Source organism: Suricata suricatta, chromosome 1 (assembly GCF_006229205.1).
Source record: "Suricata suricatta isolate VVHF042 chromosome 1, meerkat_22Aug2017_6uvM2_HiC, whole genome shotgun sequence".
Taxonomy (NCBI): Eukaryota; Metazoa; Chordata; class Mammalia; order Carnivora; family Herpestidae; genus Suricata; species Suricata suricatta.
The window spans coordinates 130,142,713-130,169,090 of NC_043700.1; the positions used below are offsets into that span (position 1 = coordinate 130,142,713).

A 26,378-nucleotide genomic window follows, 5' to 3' on the forward strand; every position below is an offset into this window, starting at 1 on the left:
TAATTATTATAAATATCCACACAGACTTAATGCTCTTAATATACTTTTGTACTTGATTTTAGCCAAAAGGCTGAGAAGTGATCAATGAACATACTTTTAGAAACACCAGTTTTGATGAAGTAACATGTAACAAATTAATGTTATTAGACTAGAATAGATCAATAATTATTGTGAATAAAATAATGATAGATCACAGGACACAGCACAAGGAACTATCCTTTAAATAACTCCCAAATCATCTTTTGCAGCCTACCTTGACTTTACCTATAGATCAATGTCAAACTTAAAAAAATTTAGGCCACAATGGCATTTTAACTCTCAGAAAGACGTGAGAATAAGTCTACCATAAACAAAGATCTCAAGAAATGGTTCATAATGTCATCTGCCAGAAGGATTGGGAAACTGAGGAGAGGTGGGAGAGGCATCTACATTTTGTTACAAAACTGATTTACACGGGGGTATCTGAGTGGCTGAGCAGGTTAAGCACCTGACTCCTGGTTTTCAGCGCAGGCCATGAACTCACAGTTCGTGGGTTCAAGCCCCACATTGGGTTCTGTGCTGGCCACACGGAACATGCTTGGGATTCTCTTTCTCCCTCACTCTATGCCTCTTCCCTGCTCATGTGTTTTCTCTCTCTCTCTCTCAAAATAAACATTAAAAAATAATAATTTGCATGAAGCATCCTATTCCCTAAACAACTTTCCAAGAATGGTATATACCTTATGCCCTATCACTACCTCTCCTGTGATTACCCTTTGTGGAGATAGTAAGCTGTGAACTATAAACCCAAAGATGAGGAATCATTATTTTCTCTGAAAACTCTCAGAAAGCAATGGTTCTGTCACAGTCACTAAGAAAAAGAAAATCAACTAAATTATCAGCATTTGGTCAATCCTGAATATTTCTGCAGAGGCCGCTAATGTGGTTAAAAACTGAGAGAAAATGTCAAATTCGATTTCTTACAAACATGTGCCAAGATGGTATTGTGATTCTTCTAAAAAATTTGTTTGTTATATTAAAGTCCTAAATTTTTATATTTAATTAACTTCAAGAAAATCGTTCTTCACAGTAATTTTCAAAATAAAACTAACTTGGGCGCCTGGGTGGCTCAGTCCATTGCATGTGGGACTCCTGTTTGGCTCAGGTCCTGTGTGATCTCAAGGTCGTGAGATGACATCCCATTTCCAGCTCTGTGCTGACTGTGGAGCCTGCTGAGGATTCCCTCTCCCTTTGCTCCTCTTTCTCTCTCAAAATAAATCAGCATTTTAAAAAATGTTTTTTTTTTTTTAATGTTTGAGAGAGAGAGAGCGTGAGAGAGAGTATGAGTGGGTGAGAGGCAGAGAGACAGAGACAGAATCCGAAGCAAGCTCCAGGCTCCAAACGGTCAGGTCAGCACAGAGCCTGACGCAGGGCTCAAAATTCAGCCGCTTAAACAACTGAGCCACCCAGATGCTCCAGTAAACATTTTTTATTTAATTAAACTAACAAAAAAACTTTTAGAGTCTTAGCTTAGTCAGTTAAGTGTCCAACTTCAGCTCTTGTTCATGGGTTCCAGGCCACTCAGGGCTCTATGCTGACGCCTTGGAGCCTGAAGTCTGCCTCAGATTCTGTGTGTCTCTCTCTGCCTACCCCCCGCCCCTGTTGTGCTTTTTCTCTCTCTCAAAAATAAAAAAATTAAATAAAGTAACATTTTAACTCAGGGTGTCTGGGTGGCTCAGTCAGTTACGTGACTGACAATTTTGGCTCAGGTCATGATCTCAGGGTTGGTGGGACAGAGCTGGGCTCTGCCTTAGCAGGCTCTGCAGTGATAGCATTGAGCCTGCTGGGACTCTCCTTCTCTCTCTCTCTCTGCCCCACCCCTTCCCTACTCTCTCTCAAAATAAACAAATAAACTTAAAAAAATTTAGGGGCGCCTGGGTGGCTCAGTCAGTTAGTCCTCTGACTTCGGCTCAGGTCAGATCTCACGTTCGTGGGTTCGAGCCCCGCGTCAGGCTCTGTGCTGACAGCTAGCTCAGAGCCTGGAGCCTGCTTCCGGTTCTGTGTCTCCCTCTCTCTCTGACCCTCCCCCTCTCATACTCTGTCTCTCTCTGTATCAAAAATAAAAATAAAACATTAAAAAAAATTTTTTAAAAATTTAAAACTCAGATTGCTCAGTTTGTTGAAAGATGGGTTTTTTCCCAAGTTGTAAATATCCTATTACACGTATACCCTTCTAGTTCATGCTTTCATCTTAAACCTCCAGAAATCAAATAAAGGGTAGACTAGGCCGAAGAATTCTTGTACAAATTATACTAATATTTGATACTCTGATAGAATATATGTATTTTTTTAAAACTCTTCTAAATGCAGAGCTATACGCTTATGAATTAGGTATAGACAAGTGTTTGGTTAATAGTGACACCCTAGGAGAAAGGCTTTGGTTAAGAGCTTCAAGTTTCCATGGTTTTCAGAGAAAACAGAATGTAGAACAGAATCTAGACATGTTTGTTCTATAGCTTAATAAATCAGCGCTACATTCACAGTGCCTAATCCAATAATACGAAGCGTCCAATTGGCCACTGATACTGCAACACTAGGAAGGGGCAAAGAATAACCACCATAGCCCAAGATACCAGCGCTACCTGAAAAGTTGTCTCGATACTTCACTCTACGTTTTGCGGGATTAGACGGCTCCAAGATCACTCAATCGCAGCCAGGCCCAACCTAGAACCAAGCAGGCGCTCACGTGGCCGGCGGGGGACGCCCACCTCGCTTCTAAGTCCGGGCGCAACTGCCCTCCTCCGCCTTTTTTCGCCACGATCTCCACCCTTTTCCCACCCATCTAACCAAGAACGGGGAATGGCGAGGATGAACATGGTGCGGTGACGAAAATACCCCCGCAACCTGCCGCAGCCTTTCTACTTCCTCCCATTCCAGAGCGGTGCAAAACCACAGTCTCCCCTACGCCTCATGTCCGTGGTACAAGGACTGCAGTACTTTAAGAAAAATGGTTTTTAATTGTTTTTAATTGCTTTTAACCACCAGTCACTTCCCCGCTCCCTTCCGCCCCTCACCTTCACGAAAGCAATCGGAGTTGTGGTACCTTCGATATCTAACAGGATCACAGTGACTTCGGCGGGCACGGAAAGCACGACCATTTCCCTACCGGATGCAACTACTGGAATCGGCCTACTGGTAGGAAGCGCAGAGGGCTGGGCCGGCTGCGCCCCCAGCGCCGTCCTAGGCTTCCCCGCAAGACAGCCCCGCAAGAATCTCCCACGCGGCAACGGCGTGCTGCCGGAAGCGCGAGGTAGAGGACCACCTCCACGCCCCGAAAGGTGGATCACACGGCCGGACAGGACCCCAGAACTACAGAGCTGCCCAGGGCCGGAGGACAAGACCACGTGGGCAGGGAAAGGGGGCGGCCCTCGCAGGATTTCGAAGGGGTGGGAGGAGGTAAAGGCGTCGATGCCGATTGGCCGCCGAGGACCTCGAACCCGATCCGTCAAAATGGGCCTCGCGTGGGCGGGAACAAAGAAGCGAACGCGGGAGCCGAGTCGGCGGGCGCGCGCGCGCTCTCCGCAGACTGGTTGAGCGAGCGGGAGAGGCCCGGGGCACGTGCAGACAGGAGCCCCGCGAGTGGCGCGCCGGGGATGTGAGTGCCCCTTGCCCTCTACGGCACCTAGCCCCCTCCCCGCCCACTGCCTCCGCTTTTGCATATTTACAGTAACCTGACCGGGCTCGCGCCCCTCCTCCCGTCCTCAGCCTGCAAAAGAGGCCGTGCCGGGGCTGGTTAGCTTGACTGCGTCGGCCCGGACTCCGGCCGATCGGTTAGGGAGGCCCGCCGCGCTTCCTCGGCCCGCCCGCCTGTGGCGGTAGCGGAAGAGGCGCCCGCGCCGCGCTGCTGTCCGGAGGGGCCACCGCGTGCCCGCTTCCTGTTCGGCTGGTTCCAGCCAGCTCGAGGACAAAACACGCGTGCGCGCGGCGGAGCGCGCTCGCTGTCTCAGCCGCCGGCGCCGGGCTCAGTTCGCCTTTTTCTGGAGCAACCCGGCCACGGTGCTAATCGATAGCAGCAGCCACCACCGCAGCAGTCCGCACTGGGGGACCGAGGGCTTTGGAAAAAGGCGGGGTTGACGGCTCTTTACTAGGAGTGGGCTGGACCGGACGCCAGAGACAAAGGCTCTCAAGACAAGAGGGACTGTGGCCCTGCGACGGCGCTGCTCGGGATTTTTGACCCCAGGACTTTTCGCCCCTTCGTTTTTCTCTTCTGACGCTTCTCTCATCTTAAGCCCGCGTCCCCTCACCCGCGACCTCGCTCCTCACCGGGAGGGCCGCGATGGAGGTCCCGCCCCGGCTCTCCCATGTGCCGCCGCCATTGTTCCCCTCCGCTCCCGCTACTTTAGCCTCCCGCAGCCTTTCCCATTGGCGGCCGCGGGCACCTCGGCAGCTCGCACCGCTCCTCCCTTCGCTCGCTTCCAGCTCCGCCCGGCAGGGGGCGCGCCGGGCCCAGCGCCACGTCACCGCCCAGCAGCCCTCCCGATTGGCGGGCGGGGCGGCTATAAAGGGAGGGCGCAGGCGGCGCCCGGATCTCTTCCGCCGCCATTTTAAATCCAGCTCCATACAACGCTCCGCCGCCGCTGCTGCCGCGACCCGGACTGCGCGCCAGCACCCCCCGGCCGACAGCTCCGCCACCATGGAGGACATGAACGAGTACAGCAACATAGAGGAATTCGCAGAGGGATCCAAGATCAACGCGAGCAAGAATCAGCAGGATGACGGGTACCGCACGCTTCACCTCATTCCCCCCACCCCCCCGAGCGCGCCGCACGCGTCCTTCATCAATCAGCAGCCGCGCGCTTCCCCGGTTCCTGCCCCGAGTCGATTCCCCGCGTGCTCGCTGGGCCCCACAGGCTTAGAGGAAAGAGGAAAGTAGGAGAACGAGGGGTGACTCCAGCGAAGGGTGGGGGAAGGGCGGAGGAGTTGGAGGAGGAGGGCGGCGGTGCCTGAGTCCCGAGTGCGCAGGCGCCGCGTGGGGCCCAAGGGGGAGGGGCCGGCCTCCCTGCGCCACATGTTGCAGCTGCTGCCGCCTTTTCATTGTGTCTCTGTTAGGGCCCCGCGCAGTTTTCCTCGGGAGAGGTACGGAATACTGGGTTGGGAATCAGTGTGTGACTGGTAGTTGGATTCCCAGAACGTGTTAGGAGTTCTTGAGGTGGAATGTTGGCTTGACAGCTGTGGAAAAGGGTGAACCTAAGTTGTGAGGGATCAGCTTAGGAAGTTGGAATTTGTCAATCTAAAACAATCGAACATACTGTACTGGTGTGGTTTAAGCTTTGTATCATGAAGTATGGTGAGCAAGCTCTCCACTGTTCGAATAAGCGATCTCAGTGGAATTGGGATTTTGTACGGTTGGTTTTGTTTTGTTTGATACTTGATCTGTAGACCGGAATGAATTCCTTGCATATATGGTTAAACTTCCCCGTACTTATTTCATAGGTAGCATAGCTCTGGAACTGAAGAAATCCTTTGAGGTGCTGCTAATCTCTTTTTTTTTTAAATAACTTTATTTCTAGTAAAATGTTTATTGGAGGCTTGAGCTGGGATACAAGCAAGAAAGATCTGACTGAATATTTGTCCCGATTTGGGGAAGTTGTAGACTGTACAATAAAAACAGATCCAGTGACTGGAAGATCAAGAGGATTTGGATTTGTGCTTTTCAAAGATGCTGCTAGTGTTGATAAGGTAGGAGCAGGTTTTGCTTTGTGCTCCTGTGTACTTTTTGCAAATTGTTTGGGGGTTTCGTTGTATATTGTTAGATTAAATCAATTTGTCTTCTAGGTTTTGGAATTGAAAGAACACAAACTGGATGGCAAATTGATAGACCCCAAAAGGGCCAAAGCTTTAAAAGGGAAAGAGCCTCCCAAAAAGGTTTTTGTGGGTGGATTGAGCCCAGATACTTCTGAAGAACAAATTAAAGAATATTTTGGAGCCTTTGGAGAGGTACGATATGCGAGTACGTTTATGTGTGTTTATATAAGACTTTCCAGCTTTTTACAGAAAAAACATTAACATATCCAATGATGAAGAGATTCACTGCTCAGGTCCTTTCTAGTCACTACCTTAATTGCTGTTTTCTGTGCTATGATGGAAACCCATACCGAATTTGTTTTGGCCAAAACACAGGTGCTTTGGTGTGGTCAGTGTTTGGACTTACTAATCAGTGGCATCTGTTGGGTACAGAATGATATTAAATGAAGTTTTGTTCTCCTTTCTAAATGGTTCACAGATGAATTTTTGCGGTTTGGGTTCATAATAAAGTAGGAGTTTCTATACAGAAGCAATGTGACTAGAGTAACATGCAACACAACAGGTATTGCAGCTTGAAAAAAGGACCCTGTGGAATTCTGAAACTTTTTGGTAGCTTTTATCCTTACTGGATGATCTTGAGTGTGCTTCTTGATTTCAGATTGAAAATATTGAACTTCCCATGGATACAAAAACAAATGAAAGAAGAGGATTTTGCTTTATCACATACACAGACGAAGAGCCAGTAAAGAAATTGTTAGAAAGCAGATATCATCAAATTGGTTCTGGGAAGGTAAAGCTATTTTGATTCTATTAAATGAAAATTTTGAGTGTAGTTTTTGTTTCTTTTAGTGAGATTTCTCCGTATGTTTTGAGAAGAATAAAAGGGCTTGACATTATAGTAAAAATTCCTTTTTTTTTTTTTTAATATGTGTATAGTGTGAAATCAAAGTTGCACAACCCAAAGAGGTCTATAGGCAGCAACAGCAACAACAAAAAGGAGGAAGAGGTGCTGCAGCTGGTGGACGAGGTGGTACTAGGGGTCGTGGACGAGGTGAGACTTAATTTTTTGAATGTTATTTCTTTGAAGATGGCTTAGTGTTTTAAGCTGTAACTGCTAAATAGGAATAAGCCCATAAAAAATTAAAGCTAGATTTAAACTGTTCCAACATGAAAAATTCTCAGGTTAGTGGGTGGGTTTTTGTTAGTTTACTGGTTTCACTTCTTCAAAGAAGAGCCAATCTGACAGGGCCATTACTAATGGGAAGGTAATACCACTTAATGTGGTTAAGATTACATGATGCACTGTGGCATAATAGGTTTTTTTGGGGAGGAGTCCTTGTTTTAAAGCTAAACGGTCTACCTGTCTTCACCTTGTCCTGATTTTCCTTTTTGTTAATTTATTTTGAGAGCTTATCTGGGGGGAGGAGCAGAAAGGGAGAGAGAATCAAAGGCAGGCTCTGCTTGAACCACAAACCTTGAGATCATGACCTGAGCTGAACAAGTCTGTTGCTTAACCAACTGAGCCACCCAGGTGCCCCGTCCTGATTTAGGAAGCTTGATAACTTGGCACAATTGGACTTTCTGCCCCCTTTTATGACAACTAAAATAATCACTTTCTCCAATCAGATAATACAGATGTTCATTCTGCCTATTTAAGAATTGTGGAGTGAGGGACAGAAACACAACATTTTATGTTATGATTGGGGGTCAGAAGTTGTTTCCTAACAATCATTGTGCATTGTTTCAGGTCAGGGCCAAAACTGGAACCAAGGATTTAATAACTATTATGATCAAGGATATGGAAATTACAATAGTGCCTATGGTGGTGATCAAAACTATAGTGGCTATGGCGGCTATGATTATACTGGGTATAACTATGGGAACTATGGATATGGACAGGGATATGCAGACTACAGTGGTAAGAATATTTAACTTAACTTCATAAACCAATGGTATTAAATTCAGTGTTAAAGTGCAATCGCATTCTGCAATTGTGTGTGGGTTTTCCGTTTTTTGAAGTGTTTGGAGTTTTTGAAGCATTTGATAGTCATAGGATGGTTACTAACAAAGACTTTGGTTAGAAACGTTCTGGAATAAGTGATACATGACTAGTTTATAATAGCTATTTGAAATACATGATTATTTTGATATTTGGCATGCAGAGTATTAAACGTTTAATTGTTTTCTGAAGTATGTGTAATGAAACCATTTTATAGAAAATCTCCTTAATGTAATTTTTGTGTTTTCAAAATAGGCCAACAGAGCACTTATGGCAAGGCATCTCGAGGGGGTGGCAATCACCAAAACAATTACCAGCCATACTAGAGGAGGACGTCGGAGAAAACAGGTGTGTAGAAGAGTACAAGAAACCAGTGGAAATGTCTAATTTAATTTAAAGATCAATAGACAAATGAAAAATAAGTAAAAACAAAATATTACGTAGTCTGTTTTTACTAAATTGTTAATTTTTAATTGCTTTATGAGCCTGTTTTGCCTAAAGTGTCTATAGATCTTTAACTTTAAAGTCTTATCTCACTTTCTTTAGAATTACAGAAAAACTTAAGAGTTTTTCTGTTTGCTTTGTGTACCAGGTGGTCTAGAGGAATAATTAAACTTTTTTAGAACTATTAACAGGTAAAGTACTGAAATGGGTACAACTTAAGGAAAACAAGAATGTTGTCTTCTAACTCTGACATTATACCTTGTTTGTACCCGCCAGCGGGAACTTCATTGCAGGCCGTGTGTCACCCTGACCACGTCTATCTCTGGGGGTCGCACGTTGCGGGCAGAGCGCAAGGCATACACCAGAAAACGCTGTCCTGTGGTATGGTCTCTTCCAACTTCATGTACCAGCGTAAAGATTAAAGTGGAAAACTTCAGACTTTGGCTTCTTTTTTAATCTTTTTGAAGATTAAGTGTCTAAACTTAACTTAAATGGTTTTTTACAGGAGTTAAAGTACATAAATGCCTTTTTACAGCTTAATCATTTTGGTCTTCTGTTTAGTGTTGTATTTCAATTGTGGAGCCTCATTTTAAGTGTTCATTCTTTAAGATTTAATGCTTGCTTTTTCTTTTTATAGCTAATAGTGAAATCTACAAACCAAAACAAGAACTTTAAAATCTGGGATATAAATTAAAGATCATATGCACACAGCAATTCGTTTTCTTATGATATAATAAGCGTATTAGGAATTCATTTTTGTAAGAGCATTATTTGGCTTACTAGAGATGCTTCTAGTAGACCTAAATCTAGCACAGTTTAATCTGTGAATACGGGAATGTTGCATCCCCCAATTCCTTACTAAATTAAAATTTACTATTGTTTGGGAACTCCGGGGTGAATGTATTAATAATTCAAACTACACTTTGCAATTGGATATGCATATGATCTTTAATTATTGAAGAAAGAATAAATTGAGGACTTAAAACAATTCATGAAAGTGGACCTTTGAAAGCTTTCAGAGTAGCACAAATCTAATTGCTATTTTGTTTTTGTTTTTAGGAGGAGATTGCTAAAGTTAACCCATCTTGCAGGACGACATTGAAGATTGGTCTTCTGTTGATCTAAGATGATTATTTTGTAAAAGACTTTCTAGTGTACATGACACAACTGTGTCCAACTGTATATAGCCGCCAGTTAGTTTTCTTTGTTTTTACTTTGTCTTTTGCTATCTGTGTTATGACTCAATGTGGATTTGTGTTTATACAAATTTTATTTGTATGATTTCATGTTAAACCTCAAATAAATGCTTCCTTATGTGATTGTTTTTCTGCGTCAGGTACTAAATAGCTCTGTAAAAGTGTAATTTAAAATAAGCAATAATTAAGGCACAGTTTATTTTGTAGGGAATATTGGTCCATAGAGAGAAACTGTGGCCCTTTATGAATAGCCAGCTACAGTGTCCCCCTGTTCCCCATTTTTGTTAGATGTATTCTATGCTCTAAGGCTTCATTTCCCTGCTGAGGTTTCCACCACATGTTTAATGTTTCTCTGTGTATTTGGAGACCTTGTCGTAGTGTTGTCATTAGTGGAAGTTTTCTAGCAGACCATGAATCTTCTGGATTATATTTTGAAGAAGTGCATTTTTAGCACAAAGCATGTTGGTAGCTCTTTTTCATAAATAGAAGCAATTGCTTTGTTCCTGTCTCTGGAAAGCCATTAGTTAATGATATGCTAAGTCAGAATCTGGTCTGTTAGGGCTTTGGCTAATCATAATACCATGACTTTGTTTTCTTGATTAAAACATCCAGATATACCCAGGGAAAAGGCACTATTAATCTGTGGGTAGGAGCTACAGTTAAAGAGTATCAGAAATTGTTGCAAGGATTTTGTATGAGGTGGTTAAAATTTGAGCAAAAGGTAGGTGCAGATATTTGGAGTAGTGACTGAGGAAGTCAGTTGTATTCTATTGGTATTGTCATAGCAAGCACCAGACTGAACAAAATGTTCTCTTTTGGGGTGTTTTTAGGAAGCTATATTGGGTATTAACTGTTAATATGATGTGAGTTCTTAGAAAAGTCATGCTAGTAGATTTCATCATTTTTTAATGCACTAGTGCATGAACTGCATAGTTAAGCATCCCATATTCAGACATAGGAAGGAGTAGTGAGGAAAATATAAATTTTATGTATGTCAATGCAAATCTAAAGTGACCCAAGTCATTACAACAGATTTTCATGGTGAATCAAAAAGCAGTTTTAGCTCTAGATTTTGGATAATTTTCTGGGTAAATTTAAACTTTGAATTTTACATTCAGCGTAGTTGGATTTAAGGATTTTTTTAAGTTTTGTTCATGTGGTTCTACATTAGCTTTTAGGATTGGCATATGTGCTCATATGCGTGTTCATGCGGAGTAGTTGACCTCACCTTCAACCAACTGTAAATTTTTTATGCTGATGAACCTGCCTTTTGTTTTATTTGGTGCCTGCAACTTTCTTTGTTTAATGATGTTTGTACTTGCTGGCTATCAAGTTACAATTCACTTGGCCTCATTTTGCTCCTGTTTTGCTATTTGACCTTAAATCTAGGCCAAGTACCAATGTTGGTTATTGCAAGGGACTGTTTATTCTTTCAACATGCAACCTTAGGGAACAAGGGAGATACTCAATTTAAGTTATGTTGTCAAAGTCTGTAGGTGCAGTGTCTAGGGCAGTGAATCCTGTTAAGTTCAAATTTATGATTAGGTGACAAGTTGACATTGAGATTGTCCTTTCCCTGATCAAAAATTAATAAAGGCTTTTTAAACAAAATCCAAACTCTTCAATCAAGTCTTGGTATATATGGCTTTGAAGAAACACTACATCTAGAGATTATTGTTTGAGGTTTACAAAAAACAGAATACACTTTGTTTTATCCCCCTCAGGAGGCTTTGGACTAATTCAGAATTTAGGCTGTGTAAGTGCCAGATGTAAATTTTAAATAAGCCAAGAAAAATGCTCTAGGCACTTCATTTTGATGAAGGAGTTAGCAAGGTACCATCCTATTCATTTACGACTAAGTAATTTGACAAGTTAATTGAAGGGGTGAGGTTGGAAATTCTGAATTGAGTGTGACACAACCATACTCAAGTAACCTGTATTTTGAGAAGTCTGCCTTCTGAATGGTTTTGACTAAGTTTGGGGTGGTATTCCTTATCCTAATAGAAACTTGAATTCGTATAATGAATTAAGTTGTGTTGGGCTACTAATGTGGATACACAGCTTTTATTCCATTCTCTGATACATCATTCAAAATGGTGACTGGGACTGGACTTCTTGCTAATATGAAACTTTAATACTTAATTAAAAATTACTACCCATTAACATTTGATGTCAACCGTAGGATGCTAAATTTCATTGAATCGCTTTTAAGGATACTAGTGTAAACTGCAACTTTTATTTGGTTACCTTTTCCATAAAGTCACAAAATAATGGTCTTTTTAGGATTAGTTCGTATTTTTGTCTTGACATTGAAATTCCATATCCAACTAATTTTGGTTGAAATGTAAGAAACCACCTTTGACATTTTGATGCTTTTTTAAACTAGGATATTGGGCTGTCCTGGGGATTACAGGAAAATGACCATTCTGAAGACTTGAGTTGTGTTTATATGGCATTTTGATCCATGGTTTTTGTACTCATTTACGAGGTACCCCCTTGGGTTGCCTGTCTGGTTTAGGCAGAGGAGCATGCGTGTTGATCCCAGGGTTGTAAGTTCAAGTGCAATGTTGGATGTAGAGAAAACTTCAAGTCTTTTTTTAAAAAAGGTGTACCCCCCACTTTGGGGGGAGGTACAGTATCAAAGGGAGTTAAGTGTTGGGAGTTAAGTTGTAGGGTTTTTGTTATTCTGAATTGTTTTGAAAGGGGAAAGGAGTCCCACAGATTGTGACCTGAACCAAAATCTGGAGTCAGACGCTCAACTGAGTGAGTCATGCAGGTGCCTGGAGTTGTAGTTTTAAAAAGGAATTTCAGTATAATTTCTGATTTACTTAAAACCTAGAAATGTTAAATAACAGAATGACTAAAATTTGAGTTTATTAAAGGCCAACACGAAGTAGAAATTCTTAAGAAATGGTATCTTGCAGGGGTGCTTGGGTGGCTCAGTTGGTTAAGCCTCCTATCAGTTTCAGGACATGTCATGGTTTGTGAGATGGAGTCCCTTAACAGGTCTGTGCTGACTGTGGAGCCTGCTTGGGATTCTCTCCCTCCCTCTCTGCCCTTCCCTGCTCTTGCTCATGCGCTTGCTCACTCTCCTCTCTCTAATTAAAAAAAGACGATCCCGCAGATTAGTTTCCTTATACTGTTCCGGTGGCTATCTCCATTTGAGAATCTGACCAAAACTAAATTATTTCTGACAGAAAAATAACCTATCCATACATAAATATTTTAAGGTTGGTTTCAGAAAAATTCTACCTTTGAAAGCTATCTACTATAAAAGGCTCCTGCAGTTGGTGACTTTTATGGTAGTTGACTAAAATTTACTGAGTTTGCTATCATTGATGGGGTTGCACTAAGGGGTTTCTTCAGAAATTCTCTACTTGGGTATTTGTGTCTTATATAGGGTGGTCAACACTTAGTTGTCAACCCCCCCAAAAGACCCTATGCAAAATTTTTATTAATCCCCTAATTTTAAAGTTGTAGAAGTTAGCTAGTTAAAAATACCAACTCACAATGTACCTGAGTGTCTCAGTTAAGTGTCCAACTTTTGGTTTGGGCTCAGGTCATGATCTCACAGTTAGTTCAAGCACTGTGGGGCTCTGGGCTGACAGCACAAAGCCTGCTCAGAATTTGCTCGTTTGCTCGCTCTCGCTCGCTCTCTTCCCCTTCCCCACTTGTGTATGCATGCGCACTTTCTCAAAATAAAACTTTAAAGAAAAAATACACTACATTTTGGAATCTTAGATTTCTATCCCCTTAAGCATCTGAGTCTAGATTTTGAACAGGACCTTTTGCCACCTCCAGGAATGGCCTGTAAGCATTAAGATTGGTCAGCAGTCTTTAATACAATTTGTAAGTACTGCGATCTTTTGTAGGAAAGTAAGATTTTAATACAATTGATTGATTCTTTTTCCTCTGATGACACCGGAGCCTTGATAATCTGTAGCAAATTCCTCTTCTCATGAGGGATCTGTCCAGTGGGATTGACTGATGATTTAAAGAGTGCATGCACAAGCTGGAGAGGGGCAGAGAGAGAATCCCAAGTAGGCCCTTGCTGTCAAGGCAGAGCCCAAGCCTGATGCAGGATTCAATCCGATGAACTTGTGAAATCATGACCTGAGCCAAAACCAAAAGTTGGATGCTTAACTGACTGAGCCAATCAGAGTTTCCATAGTGTGATAATCCGTATCATACCACCAAATGAAATGCCAGCCAATGGGCGCCTGGGTGGCTCAGTCGGTTAGGCCTCTGGCTTCGGCTCAGGTCAGATCTCACGGTCGTGGGTTCGAGCCCCGTGTCAGGCTCTGTGCTGACCGCTAGCTCAGAGCCTGGAGCCTGCTTCCAGTTCTGTGTCGTCTCCTCTCTCTGACCCTCCCCCTCTCATGCTCTGTCTCTCTCTGTATCAAAAATAAATAAAACATTAAAAAAAAAATCTTTGAAATGCCAGCCAAAATCAAAAAAGCAATATTTTTGTTAGCTTGTGCAGATTTTTTAAAATGTGATTTCTACCAGACTTTTAAGATGTTCAAAATAAGTCTAAGAATTTTTATTATGACTTTCTAGGACTTTAGCACTGCACTTACCATATCATTGGAAATGAGGATAAAGAAAAGGCATCTTCAAGTATGCATTACTTTATATTCTGGGGGAAAAGTGGTTTTAAAATACCTGCAGTATAGAGACAATTCAAATTGTTCTAACTTCTACATTTGAACAACTGCATCAGAAATAAAAAGACCCCCAAATTTTACTTTTGATCTCATATAAAATATATACTTCTGAGGCATCTGGGTGGCTCAGTTGGCTAAGCGTCTGACTCCGGCTCAGGGCATGATCTCACCATCCGTGAGTTTTAGCACCACGTCAGACTGGTGACAGCTCAGAACCTGGAGCCTGTTTCAGATTCTGTCAGTCTCTCCCCCCCTTCCCCATTTATACTCTGTCTCTCTCAAAAATAAAAACATAAAGATTTTTTTAAATATACTTCTATGTTTTTCCTATATTCTTTAGTTATAATCCATGTAAACATAGGACTTAGAGCCTGTCAAAACAAAATAACTTCACCCTGGCCTAGGTCTTACCTTACTTATTCTTTCAATTAAAGTTATTTTAATTGCTCGTAGCATGATGTTTTAGAAATGTTTTAGAACACGAAGATGCACACATCAACACAAGGGTTTGTTTTTATTTTCTGTTCCCCAACCAACACAGTAACATTCAGGCACACCATACCACTTCTGTTGACAGTGGGATTTCTTTTCTTTCTCTTTTTAATCTTGAACCCTAAGAGAGGAGGGTCTTGGTGTTAGTGGCAAGTACAGAGATTTACCACTGACCAATTGCCAAGATCCACGGTACTACTAGGCTAGTGTTATTGTTTAATCTAAATCTTTCTATTTAAATTCTGCTGGGTGTAAATATTTGCCCCTTGATGAAATCATCCTCTCTTCATTTAGAGACACCAGGGGACAAATTTCTCTGCTTTTAATAGAATCAATCAGATACTCTTAACTAGGAAATAATATAGGCATTAATTACTCTTGGCAATTCTGAAAAAGGTGTGCAAATTCTTAGTATAACTTAATGGTCATAATTTATTAACTACGTTTGTTGCCATGAGAAGAGAAAAAGCATTACATGAAGATGTCAAAGGTTCTTAAAATTATTCCATAAAGTGCTCCTAAGATCATATTCTACTTTTGTATTTAGCAGTACATGTTCACATTTCCACGCATTAGCCCATTCCTACATGTAGGATAAGAATACGTACTCAGGTGTACATCTATATTAGAATTAGACATAAATTTTTAAATTATTTTTAAATGTTTTACTTATTTTTGATACAGAGAGAGACAGAGCATGAGAGGGGGAGGGGCAGAGAGAGAAGGAGACACAGAACCGGAAGCAAGCTCCAGGCTCTGAGCTAGCACAGAGCCTGACGCGGGGCTCAAACCCACGAAGGTGAGATCTGACCTGAGCCGAAGTCGGAGGCTTAACCGATTGAGCCACCCAGGCACCCCTAGACATAATTTTTTAAAAAGTATTCCATACTTAATGTTTTCAGCAACTATGGCCTAAGTAATTTAAACCAATTCTACGGAAAACCAAAGGATGGAACATTTTTTTAAATGTTTATTTATTTTTGAAGGAAAGAGACACAGAACATGAGCAGGGGAGGGGCAGAGAGAGAGGAGACACAGAATCTGAAACAGGCTCCAGGATCAGAGCTGTGGCTCGAACTCACGAATCATGAGATGATGACCAGAGCCGAGGTCAGTCGAAGTTGGTCATTTAACTTAAAAGAGCTAAAAGGATCATGAATAATTCACCTGGCTAAAATCTAAGCGAATGTTAAAACCAGGAGAATAAGCTTAGTACTGAAAGTTGTGTTTGATGGCCTTATCAAAGGGCACAGAAGTCAAAAGCCTAGGCCACTCCAAAGTGGAGACTCTGATACCCTAATTATTCCATTAAACTAAAGGCTTACAAGAGACAAGACAACCCCATTTCCTTACCTGGACAGTTAAGGGAACCTTAATCTCAGAATTTAAGATAGTTCTAGTAAGGTAAGGGGCCTCAAGTGCCTGGAAAAGGAAATGAAAATAGTTTCTTTATCCTTGTTTCTTTGAATGTTTTTTCAGACACAATAACCAATATATAATAAAATCCAGCATGAGTGAGAATCAACACGATGAACAAATTCAGCAGATGTTAGGCCCCCATGCTTATTACAGGAAAAAAAATAGAAGCTTGAAAATATCTCCAAAGAAGCGGAAACTATTAAAGCAACATAGTAGGGGCACCTGGGTGACTCAGTTGAGTTTCCAACTCTTAATTTTGGCTTAGGTCATGATCCCATGGTTATGGGATCAAGGCTGGTGTTGGCTCCATACTGAGCATGGGGCTTGCTTGGGATTCTCTTGCCTTTTTTCCCTGCCACTCTCCCCAACTTGTGCATGCTGTCTCTAAAATCAAAACTTTTAAAATACATATTTTTTTAAAAAGCAATAGTAGATCTGATAAAGAATCAAACAGTACTTACACAAGTAAAACAATACAATAAATGAAATTAAAAACCAAGGATAGATAGATCTGAAAGTGAGTTGTTGCAACTTAAAAATTAGTAAACTGAAGGATAGATGAGAAGAAACTATCTAAAATGTAGCATGGAAAGATGAAAACATGAAAATTGCCATGGAGAACCAATGACATAAAGGACATAGCAGCCAACTGAAAAGGTGAGCAAGGTGCATGGGGGAAGGATAGGAGAGGAGCGGTAGGGTCCTCTTGCAGGGAAGGGGAGCCCCATCCCCCCACCCAAAAGAAACAGAGACAGAATTAAGAGGCAATATATGAAGAGAAAATGGCTGAAAAATTTCCAGAAGTGATGAAAGACAATCTACAAATTCAATATACCAACAAATTGCAAGTAGGAAAAATACAGTGAAATCTATGCAGAGATAGGTCGTGGTGAAACCAAAATATTTAGCAACAAAGAGAAAAACCTTGAAAGCAGCTAAATCTAGATCCATCCACCAGTAAGCAGGAAATACAAGAAATAGAGGCACATGCGATGAGAATGCAACCATGTAAATCTAGAATATGGAAACTTCAATAATTAGAATGTTCCAGTTCTTCAATAAATAAGTGACATGAAAAAAGGGTGGAGTGAGGTGGTTCCAAGATTAAAGAAGACTTATGGGAGCAAGATTATTATGGCAAGTAAACATTTAATGTACAAATCATTAGGCCTTAATTATGCCACTGTATGTATTATATGGAAAATGGAGACAACTTTCCCATGTCTGGAGAATTCTTATCATAGGAGGCCTGTCAAGAAGTAAGGAGTAACACTCAAAATAAAAAAAATTTTAAAGATTTTTTGGGGGGAGCACCTGCCTGGGTGGCTCAGTTGGTTAAGCATCCGACTTAGGATCAAGTCCTAATCTCAGTTTGTGAGTTTCAGCCCCATGTCAGGCTCTGTGCTGATGGCTCCAATCCTGGAACCTGTCTTCGGATTCTGTATCTCCCTCTCTCTCTGCCACTCCTGTGCTCATTCTCTCTCTCTCTCTCTCTCTCTCTCTCTCTCTCTCTCTCTCTCTCTCTCTCTCAGGAATAAATAAACATTAAAAAATAATTTAAAAAAGAGATTTTGATTGGTTGATTTTGAGAGAGAGAGACAGACAGACAGAAAGACATGTCATGGGACTTGACCTCATGAATTGTGAGATCATGACCTGAGCTGAAATCAAGAGTCAGACACTTAACTGACTGAACCACCCAGACACCCCTAAAATAGAAATTTAATAACCACTTTCCCAGGCTCACAGCCAGAGCACAAATTTCTGACCTATCAATCAGAATCCTCCTACCTTAGACTTGGAGACAGGAGCTAGTGAATCGAATTGATTCAGTACTAGGACAGGTGGCAGCCATGGTTGCAGGTACTTTCTAAAAGGAGTTATTTTCCTAAAGATTCTAGCGGCAGCATCTGTGTGCAATAGGAGCAGCAGTAGAAACAGAGGCATCCTTATGGAGCCAATTCTCCAGTGTGATTTGGAAATTGTTCCTGTGGGAGCCTGGGTGGCTCAGTGGGTTGAGCATCCTACTTCGGCTCAAGTCATGATCTCACCATTCATGAGTTTGAGTCCTGCTGACAGCTCTGAGCCTGGAGCCTGCTTTTGATTCTGTGCCCTCTCTCTGCCCCTCCTCCATTCGCATTCTGTGTCTCACTCTCTCTCAAAAATAAATAAATATAAAAATTAAGGAAAAAAAAAAGGAAATTGTTCCTGGATGAGAGTTTCCAAGTGTGGCTTTCCAACTGTCCTTAGAGGGTGTGAGGTACTAAAATGGTCATTATTAAAGTATTAAATTTTTTTTAATTTTTTAAAATGTTTTATTTATTTTTGATACAGAGAGAGACAGAGCATGAGAGGGGGAGGGGCAGAGAGAGAAGGAGACACAGAACCAGAAGCAGGCTCCAGGCTCTGAGCTAGCACAGAGCCTGACGCGGGGCTCGAACCAACGAACGTGAGATCTGACCTGAGCTGAAGTCGGAGGCTTAACCGACTGAGCCACCCAGGCGCCCCTAAATTATTAAATTTAGTAAATAAGTAAATATTAAATTTATATATATATGTAAATATGGAGTAGATATACAACAGACATTAACTAGAAGCACTTACAAAACAGCAGAGTGAGGACATCCAAAATTTCATTTCATTATAAAAACAATGAAGGCAGTGGCAGAAAACTGTCAAAATCAACTTTTTTAGTCTCTGGAAATAAAGTCTTGCAAAAATCCAAGATTCTTCTTCTTTTTTTTTCTTTAAATGACTGAATCTCAGAACAGATTGCTTTATGATGCTGTAACTCCCCTTTAAGGGAAAACAATATACAATTGCATACCAACCAATTAGCTACCTGGGTGAAATGAACACATTCCTAGAAAGACAAGAACTACTGAAACTATAGGAGCGCCTGGGTGGCTCATTCGACTTTCGCTCAGGTCATGATCTCACGGTTTGCGGGTTTGAGCCCTGCATCAGGCTCTGGGCAGACCACTAGCTCAGAGCCTGGAGCCTGTTTCAGGTTCTGTGTCTCTTTGTCTCACTGCCCCTCCCCTGTTCACACTCTGTCTCTCTCTGTCTCTCAAAAATAAATAAATGTAAAAAAAAAAAAAAGGAACTACTGAAACTATAGAAGAAGAAATAGAAATCGCCAAATTGAACAAGAGATTGAATTAATAATTTCTCTAAGACTTTCTATGAAGAGGGTATCTGGCTGGCTCACTTAGTGGAGCATGCAACTCTTGTTGTTGGGGCTGTGAGTTCAAGTCCCACATTGAGGGTAGAGATTATTTTTAAATTAAAAAAAAATTAAAGTATTTTTAAAGTTTATTTATTTTGAGAGAGAGAGAGAGAGAACACATAAACAGGGGAGGGGCAGAGAGAGAGGGTGAGGGAGAGAGAAGAAGTCAAGCAAGTTTCCCGCTGTCAGTGTGAAACCCAACATGGGGTTTGACCCAGTGAACCATGAGATTCCATGAATCATGATCTGAACTGAAAACTTTTTAATAGTTTATTTATCTTTGAGACAAAGAAAGGCAGCACAAGTAGGGGAGGGGCAGAGAGAGAGGGAGACACAGAATCTGAAACAGGCTCCAGGCTCTGAGCTAGCTGTCAGCACAGAATCTGATGTGGGGCTCGTCCACACGAACTGTGAGATCATGACCTGAGCCGAAGTCGGACGCTTAACCAACTGAGCCACCCAGGTGCCCCCAAATAAAGATATTTTTAACATAAAAATACAAAGTTAAAAAATAAAAATTTAAAAAAACCTTTCTATGAAGAACCCAGTGCTTCATTGGTGAACTTTATTTACCAAAATGGTTTAAAGAATTAACAGACAGCCCCCACCAAAAGAATTAACACTAATCCTTCATGAACTATTTCAAAAAACAAAAGAGAGAACATTTCCTGACTTATTCTGTGAGGGCAATATTACCCTAATATCAAAACCTGACAAAACTATAACAAGAATGCTACAGATTAATATCCCTTATGGATATTTACACACCTACACTCTAAAAAAATTCTGGGAATTCTAGAAAAATTCTAGGAAAAAGAATCCAACAACATATAAAAAGAATTACACACTATGACCAAATTGAATTTATCCCAGGAATGCCAGGTCGGTTTAACATTTAAAAAAATAATCAATGCCACATAACATACATATTAATATACTAAAGAATAAAAACTATATGATAACCTCTATAGTTGCAGAAAAGCACTTAACAAAATCCAATGTCCTTCCATGACAAAAAAAAAATTTCAACAAACTAGGAATACAAAGTGTTATGAACTAAATTGTGTTCCCTCACTAAAATTCGTATGTTGAGGCCCTAACCCCCAAATGTATTTGGAAATTGGACCTTTAAGGAGGCAACTAAGGTTAAATTAAGTCATAAGGATAGGACCCTAATCTGATAGACCTGGTATCCTGAAACAAAAAGAAAGAAACACCTGAGATCAATCTTTTCCTCAATACACAGACACAGAAAAGGCCATGCCAGGACACAGCAAGAAGGAGGACATATGTAGGCTAATAAAAAAAAGTCTCAACGGGGCACCTGGGTGACTCAGTCAGTTAAGCATCTGACTTTGACTCAGGTCATGATCTCACGGTTTATGGGTTCAAGCCCTGCGTCATGCTCTGTGCTGACAGCTCAGAGCCTGGAGCCTGCTTCGGATTCTGTGTCTCCCTTTGTCTCTGACCCTCCCCTGCTCATGCTGTCTCTCTCTGTCTCTCAAAAATAAATAAAGAACATAAAAATTTTTTTTAAATGTCTCACCAGAATTCAACACTGCTGGCACCTTGATCTTGGGCTTATACCCTCCAGAACTGTGAGAAAATAAAGGTCTATTGTTTAAATCACGTAATTTGTAGTATTTTGTTATGGCAGTCTGAGCAGACATGTAGAAGGGAATTTACTCAACCTGATTAAAAAAAAACCTGTCTAGACAGCCCCACAGCTAATACCATGCTTAAGAAAGACTGAATGCAAAAAAGAAAACAAAAACAAACAGACTGAGTGCTCTCTCCCTAAAATGAAGAACCACACAAGGATATCAATTTTGCTTCTATTGTACTGAAGTTTCTAAGCAAACTGGTTGGGTAAGATTGAAAAATAAAAGGAGTCCAGATTGAAAAAGAAGTAAAACAATCTCTATTTGCAGATGACATAATCTTATATATAGAGAAGCCGTAGACTCCACAAAATATTAGAAGTAATGAATGAGCTCAGCAAGGTTGCAGGGTACAAAACAAATACACAAAAATCAGCTTTATTTCTACAGATTAGCAATGAAAAACCTGAAAATGAAATTAGGAAAACAATTATTTTTATAATAGCATCCAAAGGAGTGAAATGCTTAGGAATATATTTAACAAAATAAGTGTAAGACTTGTAAACAGCTAACTATAAAATATTGTTGAAACAAATGAAAGAAGACATTGATAAATGGAAATCCCATGCTCATGGATTGGGCTTAATATTGTTAAAGTGACAGTATTCCCCAACTTGATCTATAGATTCAATGCAATCACTATCAAAACCTCAGCTGGATATTCTGCAGATATTGACAGGCTAAATCTTTCCATTCTTATGGAAATTTAAATGACTCAGAAGAGCTAAACAATCTTAGGGAAAAAAAGAACTAAGTTGGAGGACTCACCCTTCCTGATTTCAAAACTTCCTACAAAATTTTCTTCGAACACTTCCTACTATATTAATCAAGACAGTATTATACTGGCATAAAGATAGACACATAGATCAATGAGATAGAGTCCAGGGTCCAGAAATAAATCATTATGTTTATAATTAATTGAATTTTGACAATGTTACCAACACAATTCAATGGAGGAAGAATAGTATTTTAAACAAACAGTATTGGAGCACCTGGGTGGCTCAGTTGGTTAAGCATCTGACTTCGGCTCAGGTCATGATCTCGAGGTTCCCAAGTTCAAGCACTGCACTGGGTTTTGTGTTGACAACTCAGAGCCTGCAGCCTGCTTTGGATTCTGTGTCTCCCTCTCTCTCTGCCCCTAACCCACTCATACTCTGTCTCTGTCTCTCTCTCAAAAGTAAATAAAACATTTTAAAAAAATCAAACAAAGAGTATTGGGGGAATTTGATATCAACATGCAAAAACAAATGCATTTGGACCTATACCTCATAACATATACAAACATTAACTGCAAATAGATATAAGATCTAAATGTAATAGCTAAAACTATAATATTCTTAGAAGAAAATGTAGAGGCAGAGGAGTAAATCTTTGTGTTTAGGCAACACTTTCCAAAAGAAAAAATGCAAAAGAAAAAATAGATAAATTGGATTTCATCAAAATTAAAAACTTTTGTGCTTCAAAGGACAATACCAAGTAAGTAAAAAGGCAACACATAGAATGGGAGAACATATTGCAAAATATAATGTGATAAAAGACTTGTATCTAGAATATACAAGGAACACTTACAACTCAGAAAACAACCCAATATTTATGTGCAAAAAAATCCAAATAGACATTTCTCTGGAGGAGATATGCAAATGGTCAAAAAGTACATGAAAAGATATTGAACATCATTAGTCATTAGGGAAATGCAAATATTAAAACCACAATGAGATACTGATTCACACACGCTAGGATAATTAAATTAAAAAGACAGACAATAAGTTTTGGTGAGAACATGGAGAAATTAGAACCCTCATATATTATTGGTTAGAATGTGAGATAGGAGCAACTTTGGAAAACAATGTGACATGTCCTCAAAAAGTTACATGTAGAGTTATCATAGGACTCAGCAATTTCATTCTTAAATATATCCCCCCCAAAATGTATACATGTCCACACAAAAACTTATACTTAAGTCTCCATAGTAATATTATTCATAATAGCCAAAAAGTGGAAACAATACAAATGTTTATCAATTGATGAATAGATAAACAAAGTGTGGTATATCTATATGAGAATATTATTTGGCTGTAAAATATAATACAGCACTGATATATACTACGTCATGGATAAAACTTGAAAACATGCTAAGTGAAAGTAGCTGGACACAAAAGGTCACATAATGTGATTCCATTTATATGAAATGTCCAAAATATGTAAATCCATAAAGACCCCAAACAGATTAACAGTTGCCCAGGGGCTAGAAGAAGATGTGGGGAATGGCTGCTATTGTGTATAGGGGTCTTTTTGGGTGAAAAAAAGTTGTAAAGTGGTGATGGTTGCATAACTCTGTGAACATACTGCAAACCATTAAATTGTGCATTTAAAAAAGATGAATTTTTTAACTATATGAGTTATATCTCCTTCAAGTTATTACTAAAAAAAGACAAATCTATCCACTACAAATTATATGCCTCTATTTGAAACAGATTTGAACTATCAACTTTGACAAGACAGTTTTAAAACACATTAAGTTAAAATACAGCTATCACAATGGTACATAGCTATTTTTTAAAGAAATTTCTTACCTACTAGAGATACATACAAAATCCATTTATGCTAACATGGTAGGGTATATAGAGTTTACAGCATAAAAAGAAAAACGGGAAAACAAGATAGGAATAACACGGATAATTTTTTTAAATGGGTGATAGATACATGAGTCCATTATATGATTATTTCTAGTCTAGTGTATTCTTGAAAATTTCCTTTAAAAACATGGAAAATAACAAATAAGATAGTAAAATAACAAGCAACTGGGGAGTGAAGTATTATTTCCAAAGGAGCAACAATAAGGCTTATAGCTGATTTTGAGTGGAAAGTATGGAAGCCAGTCAACAGTGGAATGTTATATTTACTATGCTGAAATAGACTGTGAGCAAGAATTCTTTATCAGCCAAAGCTTTTTCAAGATTGGAGGTGAAATTAAGATATTTTCTGAAAAAAAAATTAACACTTCACCATGAGGAAGTTTTCACTAAAGGAAATGTTAAAGCCTAAATAAATATAGAAAATAAGTAAATCCCAGAAGAAAGTTGTGAGATGCAAAAAGAAATGAAAAAAGGGAAAAGGTAGTGTAAATGCGGGGAAATGTAAATGAATGTTTACTATGAAAAAGATAGGGGCCCTGGGTGGCTCAGTCAGCTAAGTGTCCTACTTCAGCTCAGGTCATGATCTCACCTCCTTCCAAATAAATAAATAAACATATTTTTTAAAAACTTTCAACTGAAAGAAGAAAACCTTTATTAATTAAAAATTGAAGAACAAAATCTTTTTGATAATATTTAGATGTGAATATTAGAACTGGGAAATTTAGGTTTGGTAGACATTATGGTCATAAAAAGAAATGATAGTGGGGTGTCTGGCTAGCTCAGTTGATAGAACACACAACTCTTGATCTCAGAGTCGTGAGTTCAAGCCTAACATTGGGTGTAGGGCTTACTTACAAAAGAAAAGAAAAGGAATTATAGTAGCAAAATCTTCAATGATAAAGTTAGATTTGGAGAAAACACAACTAAATCTTCAAAATAAAGAATTGATTCTGGTTAAATAATTTCAGAGACACAAAAAGAAAATGAAAAACATTAGAAATGGTTTTACTTCTCTACATATAAAATTAAAATTTTAAATTATTTTGTATTTACCTAGAGATTTGATAATTGATCAAGTTATCAGTCTATTAAAATATTTTGTTAATAAAAAACATATAATAAAAATTTTTCTAATCCCAAAATAGCATTTTAAAAACTCTTAATTTCATATTAGATCGGGGTGTGAATATGTTAAAAATATTATTTTTATTTGTTAATATTTTTCTTTTGTCTTCATTTCCTTTTTTTAAAATTTAATAGTTTATTGTTGTCTTCATTTCCTGATGACAACCATGTGAAATAATGTCAAAATTTTATTTCCTACTACAATTCAGATGTACAGGGTGCAAAATGGAAGTTTTGTTTTTGTTTTTGTTTTCTCTTACACTGGACCTTTTATTCAGTGGAAATGTGGCATTCTAGTCAATCCTGATATTCTGGGATTCTGTGATTTATTTTTTACAGATGAGAATTCATAGCCATGTAATGAATCATCGTAAGGCTGTACCATAATGCATTTGTTACTCCATTGAAGTATATTTAAATCTGGCCAATTTCCCAATAAAACAACACTGTAGAGCACAACACAGGTGTGTGTGTGTGTGTGTGTGTGTGTGTGTGTGTGTGTGTGTGTGTGTGTGTTAAAGATTTTACTCTTAAGTAATCTCCACACCCACCATGGGGCTCGAACTGACAGCCTCAAGATCAAGAGTCACATGCTTTTCCAACTGAGCCAGCCAGGCACCCTAAAATTATTCTGACCTCTCTCTTCTTTAGTGGGGAAGAAAAATATTAAATATTTAATCCAGTATAAGCTTTGTCTAAATGATCCATTCAGATTCATTAAGCCACCAAACAGAGTCTCTGGAGTGAGTCTGATAGCAAAACAGATTCTTATGCAAGGTAAGGTAATCATGAGGGTGATATCTCACGACTTTTGCCATATTTTGTTTGTTAGAAGCAACTAAGAAATCCCATCCACAGTCAAGAGTAGATCACTAAAAGGCATGTATGTGAGAAAGAGGGGACAATGGGGTGCTACCTTAGAGTTTATCTGACATAGTTGGAAAGAGAGTTAAAAAGAAAGATAATATACTTAAAAGAAGAAAATGATAAATTGAAGGTATAAATTCAGGTGGAGTAAGAAAGTCCAAACATAACGGGAACCATAGCATGGATGAGTTAAATTCAACTGATAAAAGACAGAATGGATAAAACAGAGACACATGTTAGATATGCCATTTACAAGAGATACATGCAAAAGAAAATGATGCAAGGCTAAAAGTATTGACATTGGGGGGCGCTTGGGTGGCTCAGTCAGTTAAGGATCTAACTTTCGGCTCACATCATGATCTTGCAGGTTCATGGGGTCCAGCCCCATGGCGGGCTTCAGGCTGACAATGCAGAGCCTTGCTTGGGATTCTCTCTCTCTCTCCCTTTCTCTCTGCCCCTCTCCAACTTGTGTTTTCTCACTCTCTCTCTCAAATAAATAAATAAACTTAAAAAACATATGTTGACATCAGAAAATAAACAGCATTATAACAATATACTAACAATACTAGTATATGGAAAAGTGAATTCAAGGTAAAAAGCAAAGAAGGTAATCATATAAAACACAAGGAGGATATACTAGTTTTGAATTTTTATGAACCAAACAAAATACAACATAATTCAAAACACAGAAACCAGGCCATTTTTACTGATGGCAATGCAATTAAATTAAAAGAAAATAACAGCCATTAAGAGATCCAAACATGTTGAAGTTAAAAAATACTATATGAAATGTACATACAGATTTTAAGCTGTATCCTAACTTTAGAAATGTTTTAATATGAAAAAGATTAGGGTGCCT

General features: G+C 39.6%; 2 protein-coding genes across 4 annotated transcripts in view; one reads left to right on the top strand and one right to left on the bottom strand.

Moving 5' to 3' along the window:
- ENOPH1 (enolase-phosphatase 1) overlaps window positions 1-3,887 on the bottom strand; it is a 33,377-nt gene extending 29,490 nt beyond the window's left edge. Inside the window, exon 1 of the mRNA XM_029951640.1 lies at window positions 3,054-3,887. Coding sequence (XP_029807500.1) covers window positions 3,054-3,698 — 645 coding nt within the window. The 5' untranslated portion in view covers window positions 3,699-3,887. The remainder of the gene's footprint in view (window positions 1-3,053) is intronic.
- Window positions 3,532-11,034, top strand: HNRNPDL (heterogeneous nuclear ribonucleoprotein D like). 3 transcript variants are annotated; one of them, XM_029944195.1, is made up of 8 exons: window positions 3,538-4,758; window positions 5,550-5,718; window positions 5,815-5,976; window positions 6,443-6,574; window positions 6,721-6,835; window positions 7,532-7,702; window positions 8,039-8,131; window positions 8,504-8,595. In XM_029944195.1, the coding sequence occupies exons 1-7, from the start codon at window positions 4,316-4,318 to the stop codon at window positions 8,107-8,109; spliced, it is 1,263 nt and encodes a 420-aa protein (XP_029800055.1). In that variant the 5' UTR covers window positions 3,538-4,315; the 3' UTR covers window positions 8,110-8,131; window positions 8,504-8,595. The 3 variants fall into 3 exon arrangements, with proteins under 3 accessions (XP_029800062.1, XP_029800055.1, XP_029800047.1); XM_029944187.1 differs by lacking the exon at window positions 8,504-8,595 and adding an exon at window positions 9,287-11,034 and having other exon boundaries at window positions 3,539-4,758; XM_029944202.1 differs by lacking the exons at window positions 7,532-7,702; window positions 8,504-8,595 and adding an exon at window positions 9,287-11,034 and having other exon boundaries at window positions 3,532-4,758.
- Window positions 11,035-26,378: the final 15,344 nt, after the last annotated feature.